Source organism: Notothenia coriiceps, unplaced genomic scaffold, assembly GCF_000735185.1.
Source record: "Notothenia coriiceps isolate Sejong01 unplaced genomic scaffold, NC01 NC01_scaffold00006471, whole genome shotgun sequence".
Lineage (NCBI taxonomy): Eukaryota > Metazoa > Chordata > Actinopteri > Perciformes > Nototheniidae > Notothenia > Notothenia coriiceps.
In genome coordinates this window covers 1-18,286 of record NW_011339172.1, presented here as the reverse complement: position 1 = coordinate 18,286, position 18,286 = coordinate 1, and the positions used below count along the sequence as shown (strand labels likewise).

General features: G+C 39.0%; 1 protein-coding gene across 1 annotated transcript; it reads right to left on the bottom strand.

Moving 5' to 3' along the window:
* Window positions 1-2,011: 2,011 nt before the first annotated feature.
* lmcd1 (LIM and cysteine-rich domains 1) lies at window positions 2,012-16,374 on the bottom strand. The gene is made up of 7 exons (XM_010769100.1): window positions 16,271-16,374; window positions 8,616-8,701; window positions 7,792-8,047; window positions 6,004-6,153; window positions 5,077-5,328; window positions 4,105-4,323; window positions 2,012-2,821 (listed from the first exon to the last, which is right to left on the bottom strand). The coding sequence occupies exons 1-7, from the start codon at window positions 16,295-16,297 to the stop codon at window positions 2,711-2,713; spliced, it is 1,101 nt and encodes a 366-aa protein (XP_010767402.1). The 5' UTR covers window positions 16,298-16,374; the 3' UTR covers window positions 2,012-2,710.
* Window positions 16,375-18,286: the final 1,912 nt, after the last annotated feature.

The window sequence follows — 18,286 nt, the reverse complement described above, 5'->3', positions numbered from 1 at the left end:
TGAAGTAAAAATGACTGAGTGCCTCAACATGAAGGACTCGAGGTCTGCTTCACATTTACATTTGAAAGTTGAAGCTCCAGTTCATGTTGAACCTTCAAATAAATCCATAATCACATTGAGGTACTTGAAGATTGACCCACCTTTGATCGATGCACCCATTAAAGTAACGTAAATGCATCAAGAATCATTGTCAAATAATATGATTTGTAATATGTAATTATGCATGATAAGTGCTTTTGATACTTTGATTAGATTTTTAATATTTCTTGCGTTAAGTTAAGTTCAGGACTTTTATAGTTGACAGAGTATTTCTAAACTGTGGTATCACTATTTTAACTGGTAACACATCCGAATATTTCATTACCTTTGTCAAATTGTTTATATTCTAACAATAAACCGATGAACATTACAAACATTATCAAAGTGTTGAGACACTTTTATTGGTTCTCAGAGGCCACAGTTATTTGTCACCAGGGCTCAACTCAAGGATAGAAAAAGTCAGAAATAAATAGAAAATTAAACATTAAATAACAATAGTAGGATCTTTAAAACTAAAACAAGCATAGCAATAAAACACAATCAGCAGTTGTATGTCAATTGAGTATGTATATAACATGATTAACCATATGTAATATGATTAGGTAATGAAGTCTGCTTGGTTATAGAAGCAGAGGAAATGATCTCAGTCTTGCATATCCTCTGATGACGCTGGGTGCTATTAAAGGCCATAAAACTCTGCAGACCAAATAGTGGGACTCAAAATATCCTTTTCTGGGTTTTTATTCATGGTTCAAGAAGTGCAGTCAGACGGTCCGCCGGGTGATGTAACTACAGAGGAACGCTGGCCGGGAAACAAGAAATACTTCAAATACCTGCTACACACACCACACGCACACACACAACCACACCCACGCAGACACACGCAGACACACACACACACACACACACACACACACACACACACACACACACACAAACCCTTTGTAAAACTTTAAAAAAGAGCTCTGCTTCAGGTTTGGGTCGCCTGATTACATTCAACATGAACTAGTGATTTCCTGATTCAACTCTATTTAAAAAATGGTAACAGATAACAGGAAGTTCAATCAGAAATGGCTTTTATTCAGCTGTGAAAACATCATCATATGCAAAAATCTCTTCATTTTCTCTTCTCTCTTTAAAGAAAACACGCCATGCAACTATAACCTGGTGTGAGATTATCTTTAATCCCTACAGGTGAAGACATTTAATTATTTCATGAACAGAATCACTTCTGATTTAAAGAGGACCTATTCTGCTCATTTTCATGTTCCTATTTGTATTTAGTGTCTCTACTGTGACATGTTTCAATGCTTTAATGTTCAAAAAGCTCTTTATTTTTCTCATACTGCCTGTGCTGCAGCACCTATATTCACCCTCTGTCTGAAACCAGAGCCCAGTCTGCTCTGATTGGTTACTCCCTCTGGAGGCAACTTTGGGATTTTAGCCTTTGCAGACGATTTGCATGCAACAAACCTATATAACACACGACAGGAAAGGAAAACCAAAAAAGTATAATAAAGAATATGAATGAAATGTTACTGTATTAAAGAGGCCCTCTTTAATACAGTAACATTTCATTCATATTTTTCAGTTTTACTGTGAAATTCAGTTATAAGTATAATCTTATAATGCTGTAATTTATATTAACAGCATAGTTAATAATTTATCTAGGAATTCCTTATTTTATCTTTTCAGAAAAACAGATTTTTTGTTCACAGACTTATAGAAATCCTTGACCGTCATTTTACCTTGACAAAGTTTAACAGCTCATCTCGTGTTCATATAAAACTTGTATTATTTACCGAGCTAGGCTCACACTTCCAGTTTTTGTGCTAAGCTAGGCAAAACATTTCAAACTGACACACACAATTACAACTTTAAAAATGAAATTCCTTGTTATATTTCACTGTATCATCTTGCAACCCTATCACCTGAAAATGCTGTTCACATAAGAATCTGCATCTATCCTTTATTTTTATTGTACATTGTATTCAACAGTGTTTTTTCTATATGCAACATATTTACCTAGTAACACTACTAGCTAAAATATTTTCCTTGTTTCTAAAAAAATGGCATTTTGCTTTAAAAACGTTTTTGAAGGATAAAGACTAAGCAAATGTATTTATTATATTAGGTTAGATGCTGTATGACTTTTAGTTTTGAATTCTGCCTTCTGCATGTCCAGTTCCCTATGTTTTAAGTCAAATAATTGGATCATTCCTAAAATGACACACAAATCTGATTCTGCTTCTGTTTTTATCTAAAACCATCTGGCTCCAGTCACTGTCAGTTCTTGAAGTGCTATAATAAATCCACCAGTAAGTACTTTAAACACTTCTGTGTCAACTAAACATTCCCTTAAGTACTTAAAGCAGTAGGCTCGACTGAGAGTGCTTAAACGTCAGCTAGACATCTTAAGTATGTTAAACATTGATACATCATCTGGAGTATTTTAAATACTTGTCAAATGAAAATAAAATGTAATGACTTTAAGTGCTACTAATTCTGTACTATTTTGTTACTCATTTCATGTATTTGTATATAACAGGCAAACCACCACAGTCGATATCAGATTTACAGTTTTGTTTTTTTCTGTCTTTTTTTACCCTATAATTCTGTTTTTGAGCAGTGCTAAGTCTTTTAAATCACCATATTGAGTCAACACTGTGTCTCAGTGCTGACAGGGTGTATCCAGGTTTTGTCCGCACTTCCAGCAGCAGTAATGCTGATGATGCCAAGTTCTTCCATCTTTCCCCGTGTGAAAAGACTGACAGAAGATCAACTGAGGGAGGAGAAACAGGACAAAACAGATACGTTTATTTTGCAATTGGAGAATAAAGTTAAGGTCAAGATTACAGTTGAATTCTTCAATGTTTGAATCAGGCAAAAGAAAAAAGAAATGCAAAAATATATGGTTTTTTTTCTTTTTGAGAAAAGAGTTAAGAATGCTAATGAGCAGTAAATATAACTGTAGCTGTTCCAATAGCCTGTTTAAATGTATATTGATGTGCCATCAGGGCAAGCAAGGCCTTCTCTCCTGGCCTAAACACGGTCAGAATCACTGACTAACCTTTTAATATCGTTTTTTCATTAACAAGTTTTTAATTATTTCCAATAGTCTATTCTCTTCATTGTATGGCTTTTCTCTGTGTTTCGTGCGGTTGCGCTGCGTCCAGGGCCGCCCCTCCCTACAGGCCGATCACGCAGACTGCGTGGGGCCTCACCTCGCAGAGGGGGCCTCACCTCGTGGAGGGGGCCTCATCTTGCGGAGGGGGCCTCATCTTGCGGAGGGTTCTTCATTTTGCGTGGGGCCACAAGTTGGCCAGGGGCGGCCAGTAATGGTTGTTGGAGCTGTTATCCAATCACATTTAAGTCAGAATGTGTTGCAGGGTCAAATAAACCAGCCTGAGACCTTCAGAATCAACAGTGCAAGCCTTGTAGCTTAAAATAAATGGCAACGTAACTGTTGCATTGACCAATCACATTATGGTGATTGGTCAATCCTTAGGGCCATCTAGCAGGCGTACGATGACGTCAGCATTTTCACGGGCCACTACTGTTTATAGTTAATAGCTGCATAATTCTTGCTTTTCTGTATTTGTATCCTCGTGGTTGATAGCATTTATAAGGCGTTGTGGATAAAAGCGTTAAAGACCCATTTATGATGCTAACAATCTTTGTTCAGCAGGATAATCTGTACATAAAAACATCACTTTTATGATTCTTGAAGCGTAAATGCAATCGCCAGAAGTAAATGGCTTACGTTACCATCACCACGTTACATCACCACTGCTAAGCTAAAGGCGGCTAACTGTCTGTGTGATGATGTTTTAGCAGTCTCTTTTAGTCATTTGGTAGCAACCGCCGTTTTAATTACATTAAAGCTTCAGACATTCACCAGTGGGGTATTTACTGACACATTTTATGTTGTAGGGCAAAATGTGAACATCTCTTCTCTTGTGTTAACCACAGACCTTATTTGAGGTATCTGACCACTGACCAGATACAAAATCTAATTTTCTTTGACAATGTAGCGGGAAAGGAAGTGTACGTGAAGGGTCTCACCTCATCACAGCCTGAGCACCGCGGCCACACCGTCTCACAGTAGTGTCGTCCGCAGAGCAGCTTCTGATTGGACCAGAAGTACACCAGGTCTGCCAACCCCTGGTCACACTCTGCACACACAAAGCAGGTGGGGTGCCACAGGGCATCATGATAACCAGCTCGCTCAGCGTAAACAGCCGGACTCTCCATGGTAACGTCACCGTGGCAACCTGTGCACTGCTGTGAGAAGAGAAGGTTGTGAAGCACATTACTGCAACAACATGATTCAATATACAAAATGAAGCTTTTTCTAAAAACACGAGACTTATGTAATATTTTTTTCGTTGTTGTTGTTGTGAGTTGTGTACTTACATTATCCCAAATGTTTCCAACACCTTTTAAACCTAGAGTAATCTGTTTTTGTTGTCAATATCATGGTCCGTCTCTATCTCCTTTGCATGTCTAAGGCCACTCCTTTTTTAAATTCTGGTCGTTTAAAATATATTTTAACTGTATGAAGGATTATAATCATTGGACTCTGGAAGTTTTAAGAAAAATAAGCTCAGAACAGGTTAGCCTTTAGCTCGAAGCCCCTCTCTCCAATGTTACTGGCTTTAAATGCAGAACTGCTTTATTCAATGTTTTTACCTTATTTACTCACCTGGACTGTTTGTTTTTTAGAAGAAGAGGCCTTTTTGGATAATATGGCTTCAAGTTCAAAACACTCAAAAAATGTATGTCTGTATCTTAGAAAAATAGTTATTTGCTCTGTACTTTGTCTACAAAAAAGCAATTTAAAAAAAACTGATTTTAACGTAATTTTACCAGTTGTATTCACTTAAACATTTAAACTGGGAAAAAGCTACTTGTTGAAAACAACAACTCCCATGATCCCAAGCTACTTAAAGATGTCACCAAACCTTGTCTTATCTAATTGTTGTAATAGGCAGACACCGATGGAAGAAAATTATACACTTTGGATATGTTCCTTACATATCCAGTCTTCTTGCTGCAATCTGTTCCGTTAGTGGAGCCGTCATCTGAGATGTTGTTGTTGTTGGTTGAGCCGTGGTCCTGGTGCTTCAGAGCATCCTTCTTGTCGCTGTTGCTTCGGTCCTTGGCCTCCTTTGCCATCCTCTGATTGGACGCTTCCCTCAGAGCTCCACCCTCGCCAGGTAAAGCCACCTCGCCGACTCCCAGCACCTCCTGCTTGTAGCTCTGCACAAACAGCAGCATGGCGGAAATCTGCAGGAGGACATCAGAAAGTAAGAGATATCATGTAAAGGAATACCTTACTAACATGTTTGATTTCTGGTTCTCCTTTTTAGTGACTACATTTTTTTATAAATAAATAAAAAGAGAAGCTGTGTGCAAATATTCATCACCTAATACTTTTACAAATCATTAGCTGAAAGGGGTGTCAAATACATATTTTGTAATCATTGGTTCAGTAAACAAATTAGCCATGTGCTTTTTGGCGTCACGGCACTGTGGCACATGAAGCTCATGAGCCATGTCAAACTAGTTAGCTGTAGGTCAAACTAGTTAGCTGTAGGTCAAACTGCGGTTGAATGAGCGTGGATTCATCACAAACCATCCTAAAAGGATGACTTCCATGATAGTTTGCATGTTGTGTCATTGCGTTGCGGACGTTTGCAGCAAAGAAAAAGATGCCATTGACAGACGTGCTAGCACAGATAAGCACAAAAGCTGGTACCTCTTCACTTGTTTTTCCATGAAGCTTCATCACCTCAAGATGATGATGTGTTTTGAGTTTGCAGGAGTCAGAGAAGCCAGGATAAAAATGTAAATGATCCCAAACCATCTAAACTAATCACCCTAGGGTTAAGGTATTCATTTAAGGTATATTGGTTAGTTTACATACAGCTTAAGAAATACATAGTGTTTGGAGTGATGTACCTCCTCTTCGGTGGCGAGGCTCTGACACTTCATGGGGTCCTGATCGTAGGCAGGGAGCTGACCGAGGAGCTGCCTGTGCCGCTCCAACGCTCCGTCTGTCCCCAAGACGGGACGAAGACTCTCCGGGATGAGCTCCATGTACTGCATGGCCTAAAGAGGATCAGGGGGAGTTTACTTTGGGTTAGTTTTACTGCAGCTTTTCATTTTACAGCAGCTTGCATTTTTCACTAGTTGTTAGTATGTTGAGTTAAGAATTGTCTGATGAACTTTCAATGCCAAATTCATCATCAAATGTATCATAAATATAGAACATGGAAAAAAAGGAAATATGTAAACTAAAAAACCTCTACCTCACAAGTTCAATTTATCGACATTTGTACTTCTATTGCAGTCTGTAAAACATACTGTAAGACATATGACTGCCTAGCCCTTGCCAACATAGCTTGTTGACTTCAGATTGACTTGAGGAAATGTTCATAATACTTTTTGAGATGTAGGTGTTGTCAGTGACATAACTGTGGGTTGTCCTTAAGATAATGACTAACAGTATACAGCTGCAACAAAGGTGGACAAACAATTCATAACTCATGTAATTCATAACATAGAAAGCAGTTGTGAATTACATACTCTGTTACAAATAAGTAAATATAAAGTCCTGCATTTAAAGGTTTACTTTAGTAAATGTATGAAAGTAAAATGACTCATTGGTGCTAATATTGTATTATAATAAGTAAGTAACTAAAGATATTTGCCTCTGAGAATTAGTAGACATACAGTATAGTAGCAGGAGATGAAGTAGAAGTATTTTTTGACTAGGTTTCTTACTCGCAGCATCATTTAAAGTGGAAAAACATTAGGCAAACAACATTTAGTTTTTAGGGGAAGGTTTTCCAGACCGCAGCTCTCAATAACCACTGTCATCCTTATAATGATAGATGTGAAACATGAAACATCTGTCTAATGACAACCAGACGGCCTACACTGTTCAACACACAAAGAGCTGCAGAAACTAACCATACTGATGAGTATAGTGATCAATCCCATTGCTAAACCTCTAGGATGGGGGAAAAAGTTGTTTATGTTTGTGAGCATGTGCATGCACAAAGTAGGATAAAAACAAACATGAAAGACAAGGAACTGAGGACTGGTCTTACATTTGTTCCAGATACTGATTAGTCAGAACCAGAACACCAATAAAGTGGTGCAGGAATGAGCCCTGAAACCTGAAATGAGTTGGCATTTTAAGCCCCCGGGTTGCTTTGTCTTAAGTAAGTGTTTTTTTGAAAGTGTTTTTGGTTAGCAGCCTGAAACATGGTCTATGGTTAAACAAGCTGAAAAGATTTTAACGTTTTGTTCTACAACATGAAATCTGTCTGTAAATACCCCATAGTGAATTTCGGTGGTTGATGACAACTATGAGACTGCCTAACGTCATCATGTGGAAGATGAGTGTGCCTTTAGTTGAGTGCTGGGGATGCAAGTCCTGCAACCGTTTTGAAATTCGGTTATAGACAATTTACTCCTTGCTATTGCATTAAATGTTACAAGTTTCATAAAATGTGTGTTCATTTGTGAGACATTATATCAATATTGATGTACAATATCACATAATGTTATGTCCGTAGCTGAAGTTACTTAACAAACTGATTTATTTTAAACACAAAGCATTGTCCTTCAAAGTCCTCAGATCTCAGCCTCAAAGAAAATCTGCTATAGAAAATGTGACTTTACAAGCTTTCTCAACTTCACAAGAGCATCCAACTTCCTGATCTTCCCACGGATCCTCACCAGTGTTTGGTGGAGTCCGGCCGGCGCCCAGTCGTACGTCGTGGTGTTGAAGGTCGGGTCTTTACGCGACACCACTGGATTGGTCACGATCATGCGGTTCCTCTTGTATATGCGAAGGCCACCGCCTCCTTTGACTTTCACTGTCAGGTGGGAGCACGGGGAGTCTGAGAGCAGGCGTCCCATTCGCTGGTCATCTTCAAGGTCACTCCCCGGAGCATGGTCCACCGCGCTACAGCCACAGCTGATACAAGCTTTTCTGCACAGGTAAATGAAGAATAAGTAGAGAAAGATATTTAAGGAAAATGTTAATTCATCGACTTGCAAAGGGTTTTCTAAGGAAGAGCCAATGTAGGTTTTTATTAAAAAAAAAAACAGGGATGAGGTAATGTTTTGAAAAAAAAATTGGAAATTCTGAAACAAGAAATAAACTCGTAAACTTAGGGTTTTGTCACGGAGCCAAATCGCTTTAATATAGGGAAATTATGTTTTCAGTTAAGAAAGTGGTGCAACGCTAATGGAGCTAACAGTAAACAAATGAGTGGGACATCATCCCTCATGGTCTTCCCGGCTTTAGAAACTGACAATTAGTGTTTTGGTGTAAGAAAACAGACATCTTTCTTTTGTCCATGTAGTCTAAGCTTGTTGGTGCAGAACAGCAGACTCTCAACGGGCTAGAAGTTTGCAAAACCACCAACAACTTCCTTTAATAGCAGAGAGTCGTTGAGAGAGCGAAGAGAAACCACAAAGAGTGTGTACAGCATTCTTTTTTTCTCTCTTCTTTTTTCTGGCAGAGAGAAATGATAATAGAATAAAAAGCAGTATACCTCCAGGAATGTGGCTGGTATCCAGAGCAGCTCGCCTCACATACATGGCAAACGGCTGCCCCTGCTGTACTCTGCTTCATAGACATCTGAAACAAAAACACCAGTCATGATACACATTGTTTTTTCAAACCTCTCTTTTCAAAACCCTTTTTTCAGAATAGCTTTTCTCTTGAATCTCTTGTATTTTCTGCTATTTATCATACCTCACTTTTCATTATTACTGAAAACATTACATTTTGTGTATTGTCTGTTCTCTTTATGTCTTTGTAAAACACTTCATAACTCATTTCCAAAGGTTAATACTATAATTATTCATATTATTATCATTATTGAGGCTAACTCTGATCCTGTGAGGTACAGTCCATTAGGTTTCTACCATATAAGAAACCTAAATTAAGAACATCTAAGATCAGAAGTCGACCTGAAAAAAGCCTAAATTAAGGTCCAAAATATTTGTACAGCAGGAAAATAAAGTGTTGGAATGATGAAAATAAGAAATGTTTTCTTCCATAAGTCAAAAATAATGAAACACTTATCTCATAATTGAAATGTGTTGACTTTGTAAGGTATGAGTCTGGGGATAATCTACTTTGTATTACTGTACTGAGTGTATGTATAAAGACCTGATCTTCTGTGCCATAGAGCTCCATCGATGTTCCAATAAACACATCAACAACCCACACTGTTCCACTAGGTGACATGAACACACATATTCTGCTCTCTATTTGACTTAATCCCTTTAAATGCACTTAAATTACAAAAACAAAATGAAAATAAAGGTCTGATATGCGGCACAAAGCTGGAAAACAAAATGCAGTGCTTATTCTGCATTGTTTTCAAGTATTTTCCAACTAGAAGTTTTATTTGAGTAAATTAGTGCTCCCCAGATCGCTTAAAGTCAGTAATAGTCGATGGTGTTCTACAAAAGTCGTAGCCAGTAGGAGCTGAGGGAAACAGATAGAGGTTTGGTTTTTCTTTGCAGCATCAGCCCAAACAACAATACCACATGTGAACGCTTGACGGGAAAAGGTTGAAAAGTAATCTGTTGCCAATTTAGAGTGAAAGTGAAAGTGAATAAAAAAAAACCTGAACCTTCATTTTTGACTCTAGATTCATAAAATATTCCACCAACTTCTTTGGGGTGGCGAAGCCAGTGAAAGTTAGTGTGAAAACGTTTGAGTTTAATTATCCAACATCACCCCTAAACTTAACCTGGAAGCACTGAGCCAAATTAATTAATCCGCCGCTGAAAATAGTCCCCAACCAATTCTCTATTTCTAGTTTGTCTGTTAAATACTACAGTGAACAGCTGTTTTAGGAAATTCCACCCAAAAAGTTCAATCTCCCAGGAAAATGATGTCCTGCTTCAAGTCATTTAGCTTGAACACAAAATGCAGTGCTTCCTGTGCAGTAAAGTGTCTCTGAAGAGTTAAGATAACAGTTCGGAGTAGTGACGATTATTCTGACATGAGAGCACGTGATTGATGGGAAAGAAGAAATGATGTTTCTAACTTTTTTGAGTAAGTGTGGGAGGAAGAAAGGGAGTTAACACACACACACACACGTATAGTGGATGATCTCATTGCTCCACCCGGTGACATCATCATTATCTCAGTACTTATCAGTCCCTGTGCTCCATTTTGTATTTTCCTCCTTATCCTCCTCAGTCACACTACAATCATAATATATGTATATCTCCTTCAGCTTTTTCACTATTTAATTGTTTTCTCCTCTTTCCTGTAACTCACATTTTCTAAGCTTTCTTGTACTTTTATATATACAGTAAGAAGAAAAGAAAAAGCCCACTATCCTTTTCCAGACTACACTTCTAGTATAAGCATTAGTCACAACAAACATTTGGTCCATTTGGGTATGGGCACGTCACTGTACCCAGGAAGAAAAAGAGAAATCTCCAACGAGGCGCTCTGGAGCAGCATAGACAGGTCTTTTCTGTGTTAGAGTTGTACTCGCTACAGGGTGGACTTTGAGGGTTTGTGACCCTTCAGACCGTTTACATGCAGAAAAACCTTCCTAACACACAAGGGGATGGGTAATAACCGGAAAAGCATGAAATGGGACCTTTAAGTACGATTTTGAATGCAGAACCTTTACTTTAATGGAGTATTTTTGACATGATGTATACTTTTACTCATTTAAAGCTTCTGAATACTTCTTCCACCACTAGTACCCACAACTTTCAAGCTAGCAGTTATGGAAGACTGGTCATCACAATGACTTCAGAACAAATGAAAATATTGCACAAACTAATAATAGTCTTTTCGACTTTTGATTTTTTGATTGCTGTCAGGACTTAGAGAGTATTTAAAACACATAACACTCCCTTTCCTTAACACAAGGTCAATTGAACTGTACATGTGTGTGTATGCAAGCTAGGGAACAATACTCAGGGATAATGAGTGACTGTTTCAAAATCCTCTGGCAGGAAACCTGATGACTGTTGTGCTAAATCGCCCTGCTGCTGACAGACCTCTCCTCCCATCCATCTGTCATTTGGGAATAACAAGCTCTTCAGACACCTCAATATTCCCTCTATATTTATATATAGAGACACACACTCCTCCACAATAGTGACCTACAATATGAGCTGCTGTTTCACTCTAACGACAGTCATTCTTTTGTTTTGCCTCCAGCTAACACTATGATGTCATCATCACGCGGCACTGACATTTGTTTACCTAAACTTAAATCTATGAGATTTTCTTTCATCTTCATCATCATACTCCCACGAGGAGAAACAGACCCAGACCGACAGTCACTGGTGTGAGAGAGGACAGATGAGTGTGTTTAGAGGTATGAAGAGAGTGTGTGTAATGTGTGTGTGACGGTGAAATGGCTGTTGATGTGTCTGTGTTGAAAAGGTCAAAGTGACAGCGGCTGCAATAGAAACAGCTGAAGAAGAAATGTCATTACATCCCTCAGGAACACACTAAATGACAGAACGGGTTTATAACTGTTAGTGTGGTCCTAGCAGTGGGGGAAAGTAGCTACATTTACTCAAGTACTGTATTCAAGTACAATTTCTAAAGTATTTTCTTGAGTATCTACGTTTTGCGCTACTTTAAAATATATATTTACAAGTATTAATCTAATATTGAATTATGAAAGATAAAAATTCACACAATAATATAGTACTATATTATATAAACTGCCCAGCAGAATATAAAGTCATTTAAATAAGCTCCGTTATCAGCTGCAAAATTAAATAAATGTATCATTGTCACCAATATTGTAATATTCTTGAATTTGGCCTTTCTGCATATTAGTCCTTTAACTTTTGGTAATTTAGGTATATTATGAAGCTAATACTTTTTTACTTTTACTTAAAGAGGCTGTATGATGCTTTTCAAAGTGTTCCCTTCCCTGTAGTGTGCTATATATATATATATATAACATCTCTAAACGGTTGACCAATCACAACAGATCCAGCAGCTAACCTATCAGAGCAGACTGGGCTCTGGTTTCAGACAGAGGGTGAAAAGACAGATAAAAACAGTACGAGACAAATAAAGAGCTTTTTGAACATTAAAACCTGGAGACATGTCCCAGTAGAGGCACTAAATACAAATATGAAACCCTGGGCCCGTTTAAGACGGATTTTGAATGCAGGACACAGAGTATTTTTATTTTTATTTTGTGGTTCAAATACTTTTATTGAAGTGCTTCTTTCATTGAAGGTTACCAGGAAGTAAGTCTAAAGATACCTCCCACTAAAACTACTCTGTTCCTGTAGAAAAGTCAGACTGTTTGCATAAGTGTGTTTTTGTCGGAGCGTCTGCTCTCACTTTGACACTGGTGGGAGTCACAGTGAGAGCAGACGTGACTCAAGAGTTCCCCCAAACTAACAAGAAATAAAGCCGCTACTCATCCTGCATCACAACACAGCACGTCATGATGTAATGATGAGTCGGAGTTACATTGACAGATCTCTACATCATTCCTTTGTGATTGCTAGAAGTTCTAATTTACCTGTGAACACACATCCAAATAAGAGTTTCCCAAGTGTCCTTTTCCCATTTTTTCTGGGGCCTTGTATGTCTCTTTGTGAAGTTGTATTATCATATTGTCCTATCTGTGAATATTTAGAAGTAATAAATTAGGAGCATAATGGAATCATAACACACATACACTTCATGAAACCAGTCTCACACAAAGGCCTCTAACATAAATGACTTGTATTTGGGGAAAAAAGGGGGCATAACTTTAATATAAACTTAGTTTTTACTGTATTAATTGTGTGAGAGTTTGTAAACAGATGTTTTGATATAGTTCCCCAGTTGGTAAGCGTGGCTCCCAAATACTTCAATTCGTCAACATTTGTATCTGTTCTTGTTTCGAAAACTGATTGAGTGGCATTGCCCTGTTTGTCTTGTTGCAAATGTGGCATTATGACACACAATCTGTTGCATCTCGTTATGTCTGGAAGGAAACAAATGTATGTAGCAAAATATTCCTATATCCACTGAAAATTAGAATAAGTGGCATCGAAAGTTCAAAACAGGCCAGAATGCTGACGCTTATACTAAGGTGAGTTCATCGTATCTATTGAGCTCTTATATTCTGGTGTGTGATGTGTGTCTTATCTGCAGCAAATAACATGTTGTCCTTCTAGACAAAATAACTGTCTTTTGTGAAAGGAAATTAGCTATTATTAGATTAGTGTTAGATTAAATTAAATGTAATGATCCCATATTGGTAAATTGATTTGATGCAGCAGCACGTTTAGAAGGCATTGCAAAATGAGTCAAACATGTGATAAAATGTAACTTCTAACCCCAAAATAAAAAATGTATACAAATAAAAAGTGGAAGGATAATATACAGAATATAATAAGTTAAAATAAACTGTATTAACCAACCTACTACTGAAACATAATATATAAAATGGATATACATTTTACTGGTGTGCAGTTGCAGTTTTTTTAATTACAATGAAAGTGCAAGGAAGTATAGTTTGAGTACAATATGTATTTATTATGTATACAATTCATTGTAGTTCAGCACCTGAATCCCTGTACCTCTCTTTCATTCATTTTTTAACCATGAAAGCGGAACAGTTCAGTATTATTAGCTGCTGAGCGTCGGCCAAATAACACCAGCCAAACTATAAATGCATTTTTTCAGAAAGAGGGAAACGTGTCAGCTCTATATTTAGGAGTGAGATAAGGTGAAGCTGAGCAATGTCAAACATGTCGGCTATGTGACGGTTACAGCAGGAAACGCTGAGATAAGAGGCTGGAGGTCAAAGAAGCAAACAGTGACCCTCTTTAATGTCCACAACTCTGTCTCATGGCATCATGGGTATTTCCTGCGCTACATAATGAGCTGAGATTTACAGTAAAGAGCACATTCACTATTTGAAAGTGTAAACAAAAGATACCAGGGAGAGAAAGATAGGATTGTTTCCTATAAACTGTATGTTAAAACACATTCTTTCTTTGAACTCCTCTGCGGAAAGGAATCCATTCTCAATGTTTTTTGAAAAAGGAGCAATTCATCTTTCACTGCCATGACCATAAAACAACCAAACTACAACCTTTACACAGGTTTAACAGGTTGTCAGTAAACGTTCTTTGTCCCTGTTACATACATACAATCTGATGATTATTTTCAACTTAATTAAGCAACTTATTCTTTATCAGAAAAAAAGTAATCAGAATTGGTACAGTGCAAAGTGATGTTTTTATATGTTTTGTTTTATCACTCCAAAACCCAAAGACCTTGTGTGTGTGGTGGGTTATTTCCATCCTGGTGATGGCAGTTTTTCCAGCAGAGGGATAGGGAGGATCAGGACCCCCCCTCCCCCCCGACAGGTGACACTGATCCGTCAGGTTGTCCTCCTCACACTGAACTCTAAGCAAACGACCAGAGGACGGATCACAGGACGGATCTGAGCGGCGCCATAACCGACCCAGTGGGAGGATCAGGTCATGGTGGATTACCTTCACTGACCGAACTACACATCTCCAGCTGTTTGAGAACAAGCGTGGGAGATTATCCAAGTGACATAAACATATATTTAAGAGTCTAATGCGGGTCAGAGAACCGACGTGATAAATACAAATCAGAGGTGGAAGAAGTGCTCTATTACTTAAACAAAAGTAATGACACCACAGTGTAGAAATACTCTGTCACAAGGAGATGCTCATTTGAATATTTCATGTTCTGATACCCTGTGATTTTCTGTCCTTATCTTAAAGAGGTTCTATTCTTCTTTTTGGGGTTTCCCTTCCCTGTAGTGTTCTATAGGTTTTTGTGCATGTAAATGGTCTGCAAAGGCTCAAATCCAAAAGTTCCCTCCGGAAGGAGGTTTTCTCCCACACACTCCCCCCCTGCATGAAGCGCCTCCATTGGAATCTATTGTTTACTTCCTGAACATAGTGATATCACTACGTAACACTTGTGCTTCTATTGGCTAGTTCTCCAACACATTGTACATGATAGGCTAAGGGGCGGTACATCGCTAGCGGTTGACAAATCACAACAGGGCCGGCCAGCTAACCAATCAGAGCAGACTGGGCTCTGGTTTCAGACAGAGGGTGAACAGAGGTGCTGCAGCACAGGCAGTATGAGAAAAATAAAGAGCTTTTTGAACATTAAAGCATGGAGACATGTCACAGTAGTTGTTAATTGTATTTTAAATCAAATAGGGAAATAAACCAAAGTTAACAAAGTAGATGGAGTAAAAAGTAAAGAAATTACCTCTGCAATTTAGAGTTGTAAATGTATAAAGTAGCCGACAATGGAAATACTTGAATAGAGCACAATTAAATTAAAATTGTACTTCAGTACAGTAGTTAAATAAGTGACTGTCCACCACTCTTGGCATGTTGATGAGAGGCAACTTAAAATGCCATTAAATCATTTAGCTTAAGTAAGTTGGGGTCATCTTTGAGTCTATTTTATTTTTTAAGAATTTATCCAATTGGAAATTGCAATCGAAAAATGGCCCCTGCGTTGGACACCGCTTGTTATAAAAGAAGGAAGAAGTCGCTGCACTGAGAACACATTTTCTTTGCCACTGCCCCACTTCTTTAGGAGACTAGCAGCAGGTCTGATTTGATTAACTCCAATGAGAGAAGTAACATGGAAACAGTTGTTGACCTGTTCCTTTGCCGCACAATCAACACAATAAATATTAGATCCATATCTTAAGAATATTCTGATGCTGAAATGGCATATTTCATACGGGAACATTTACTTTGTTTAGACATTTTTCTCTGAACAAGGTCTTGCGTGACCTGACAATTAACATACAAGAAAAAAATGGAAGAGAAGACATTTCATAAAAAAGGGTGAAGAAATATCACAACATGTTGTTAAAATACCTCTGGAAAAGCATTTAAGTACATGTTGCTGATAATACTGCTTGTACTTGAGTCATATTTTTGAATACTGGAATTGTACTTCTAATGGAGCTTTTTAAACCATGGCGTTTCAGTACTTTTTCCACCTCTGATTTTAAAAGCAGCTCAAATCCTACCAGCTGAGATAGAGAGAAGGTTTATTGAAGTGTCTCCAGACCTCCATCAATAGAATATCTACACCTCTGAACCTTGACCTCCTCTCTGTGCCGATGAACATCTGGAAGTATTTATGAATAAGAGTCTCAGCTGCACAGATGTAAATGCTTCCTACCTTCTCCATGGCTGAGCTCACGTCCATGTCGTCCGGAGTGTGTCTGCTCCTTCTGCCTCTGCTCTTCCAGAACAATGGGGCTTTAAATTCCTCCCCTGTCGGCCACACTTCCTCTCCCCCCGCCCACACTCACTCCTGCCGCCGCTCCTCTCCACACCCCCGTGCCATTTAACCGTCTAGACTTTCATCTTCTCCCTGCTGCAAAACATCAGCTTGTCTTTTGCCTGTCACTGCAAGGTCTTTTTCTGGTCGCACTTCACTTTCTTTCCCTTTTTTCTACTTTGATGAACTTGCAACACCTTTCTCCTCTTCAGCTGTGGACTTTATTTCCTGTTTTCTTTGTTTCTTCACTCTCCCCTCCTGATTCGTCCTGCTCTACTTCTCCACCCTCTGCAACATGAACTCAGCAGAATTCTTCACCTCCTGATTCTTCTTTAAGTCTCCACTTTCTGCCTTACAGTGAGCTACTTTGTTCACCTCTGCTTCTCTTTCTGACTCTGTTTTGCTTTGTCAAATATTACAGGTTCCCGGGGGAGTAAAGTTGATTTACTAAAGAACTGTACTCTCTATATATTATGGAAAACATTATTGATGCAAGTAGCTTTTAAATATTGCAGCCAACTGAGGTAGAGAACGTTTTTACACTTTCTTATGTCCGGTGGCTTCATTTACTGTATAACATTTGCTCGTTGTTTTATAAGACCATTATAGGTTTTTTAAACTCTAATGTGCATGTAAGTAGTAACTAAAGTTGTCAGATACATTTAGACAGCTACGAAATTGGTATAAAAATGTAAAAGAGTTGAAGTGTATAGTACTAGTACTTTCACTTTTAAAGGGGGCATCTAAATCTGGAAAAACTGGTGTTTCGGCTGCTGGATTTGGCACCCTATCTCTAACTTTGGCCAGGATGGTCATCATCTCACCAGAACCAGACAGGTGTTAGTTATTCTAGTATAAGCAAACAAAAGCAATTTACTCCGAGCCTATCAGCTGAAATATTAAGGGGCCCTATTATTCTTCTTTTTTTTTATGCAAACATGTATGGCATATGGCTGTCTAACAGAAGTTAAATCCATTTCTAACTTATTCTGACAATGTACTTAACCCCAAATAAAAGAACCCAATAAAAAGAGTTGTTAAATAATAGTCAAGTCACGTTGTAATAACAATAACTCATCTCTCTCTCGTTTTATTTTTCAGCTTTGCCAAAAGCCACTGTGTCAAGTGTCCTTCCTGGGTTGCCGTCGTGAGTTCTCCAATATGGCGGACCATCTTGCACATGCGCAGTACCGATCGGGCAGGGGGACGGATCGGGTAGTGACACTTGTCTTTAAAATAAAAGCATGCCAAATAGGCTAGTTGCACAAGATGGCGTCTATCAACTTCCGGCGGCTGGGTGTGCGGTTGTAAACTCCCGGTCTAAGGTGTGGAGTGGTTGAGCGGGTAGATAGCGATAAATAGATAGATTAGTTCTACTTCGTATATGGCTTCGCCCTCTAAGGCTATCGCTATTGGGTAATCCCCCTGCGCACCCGCGCAGCACTGAAACACTTGTAGTCCACGCCCACCCGCAAGGTGGGCCCCGCCCTCGGGCCTCCTTCCGGTATAAATAGGAAGGAGGCCCGGCAATCTGCTCCCTCTTTTCTTCAGCAAACCTCGGCAGTTACTGAAGCACAGAACCATTAAACATCATGAGCAACAACTGTGTCCGAAATTGTCCCTCATGTGGCTCAGGATATATCATGAGCTATGACCAGCACGCAATGTGTGAATCCTGCCTGGGGCCAGAGCACGCGGACGTGGCTCTCAGCCAGCAGGGCGCTTGCTCACATTGTGCCCGTCTCCCATCAGCCGACAGGAAGCGAAGAGCGGACGCTCTAGCTGCTGCGGTCGACGAGGACGATTGGCCCGTCCAGCACGTGGACGGCAGCATGTCCCTGGAGCCGAGTGCCGGGCAGGAATCGGACGACTCCTACCTCGTCTCCCTCCATGGTTGCGCGTGCGGTTCTCCCC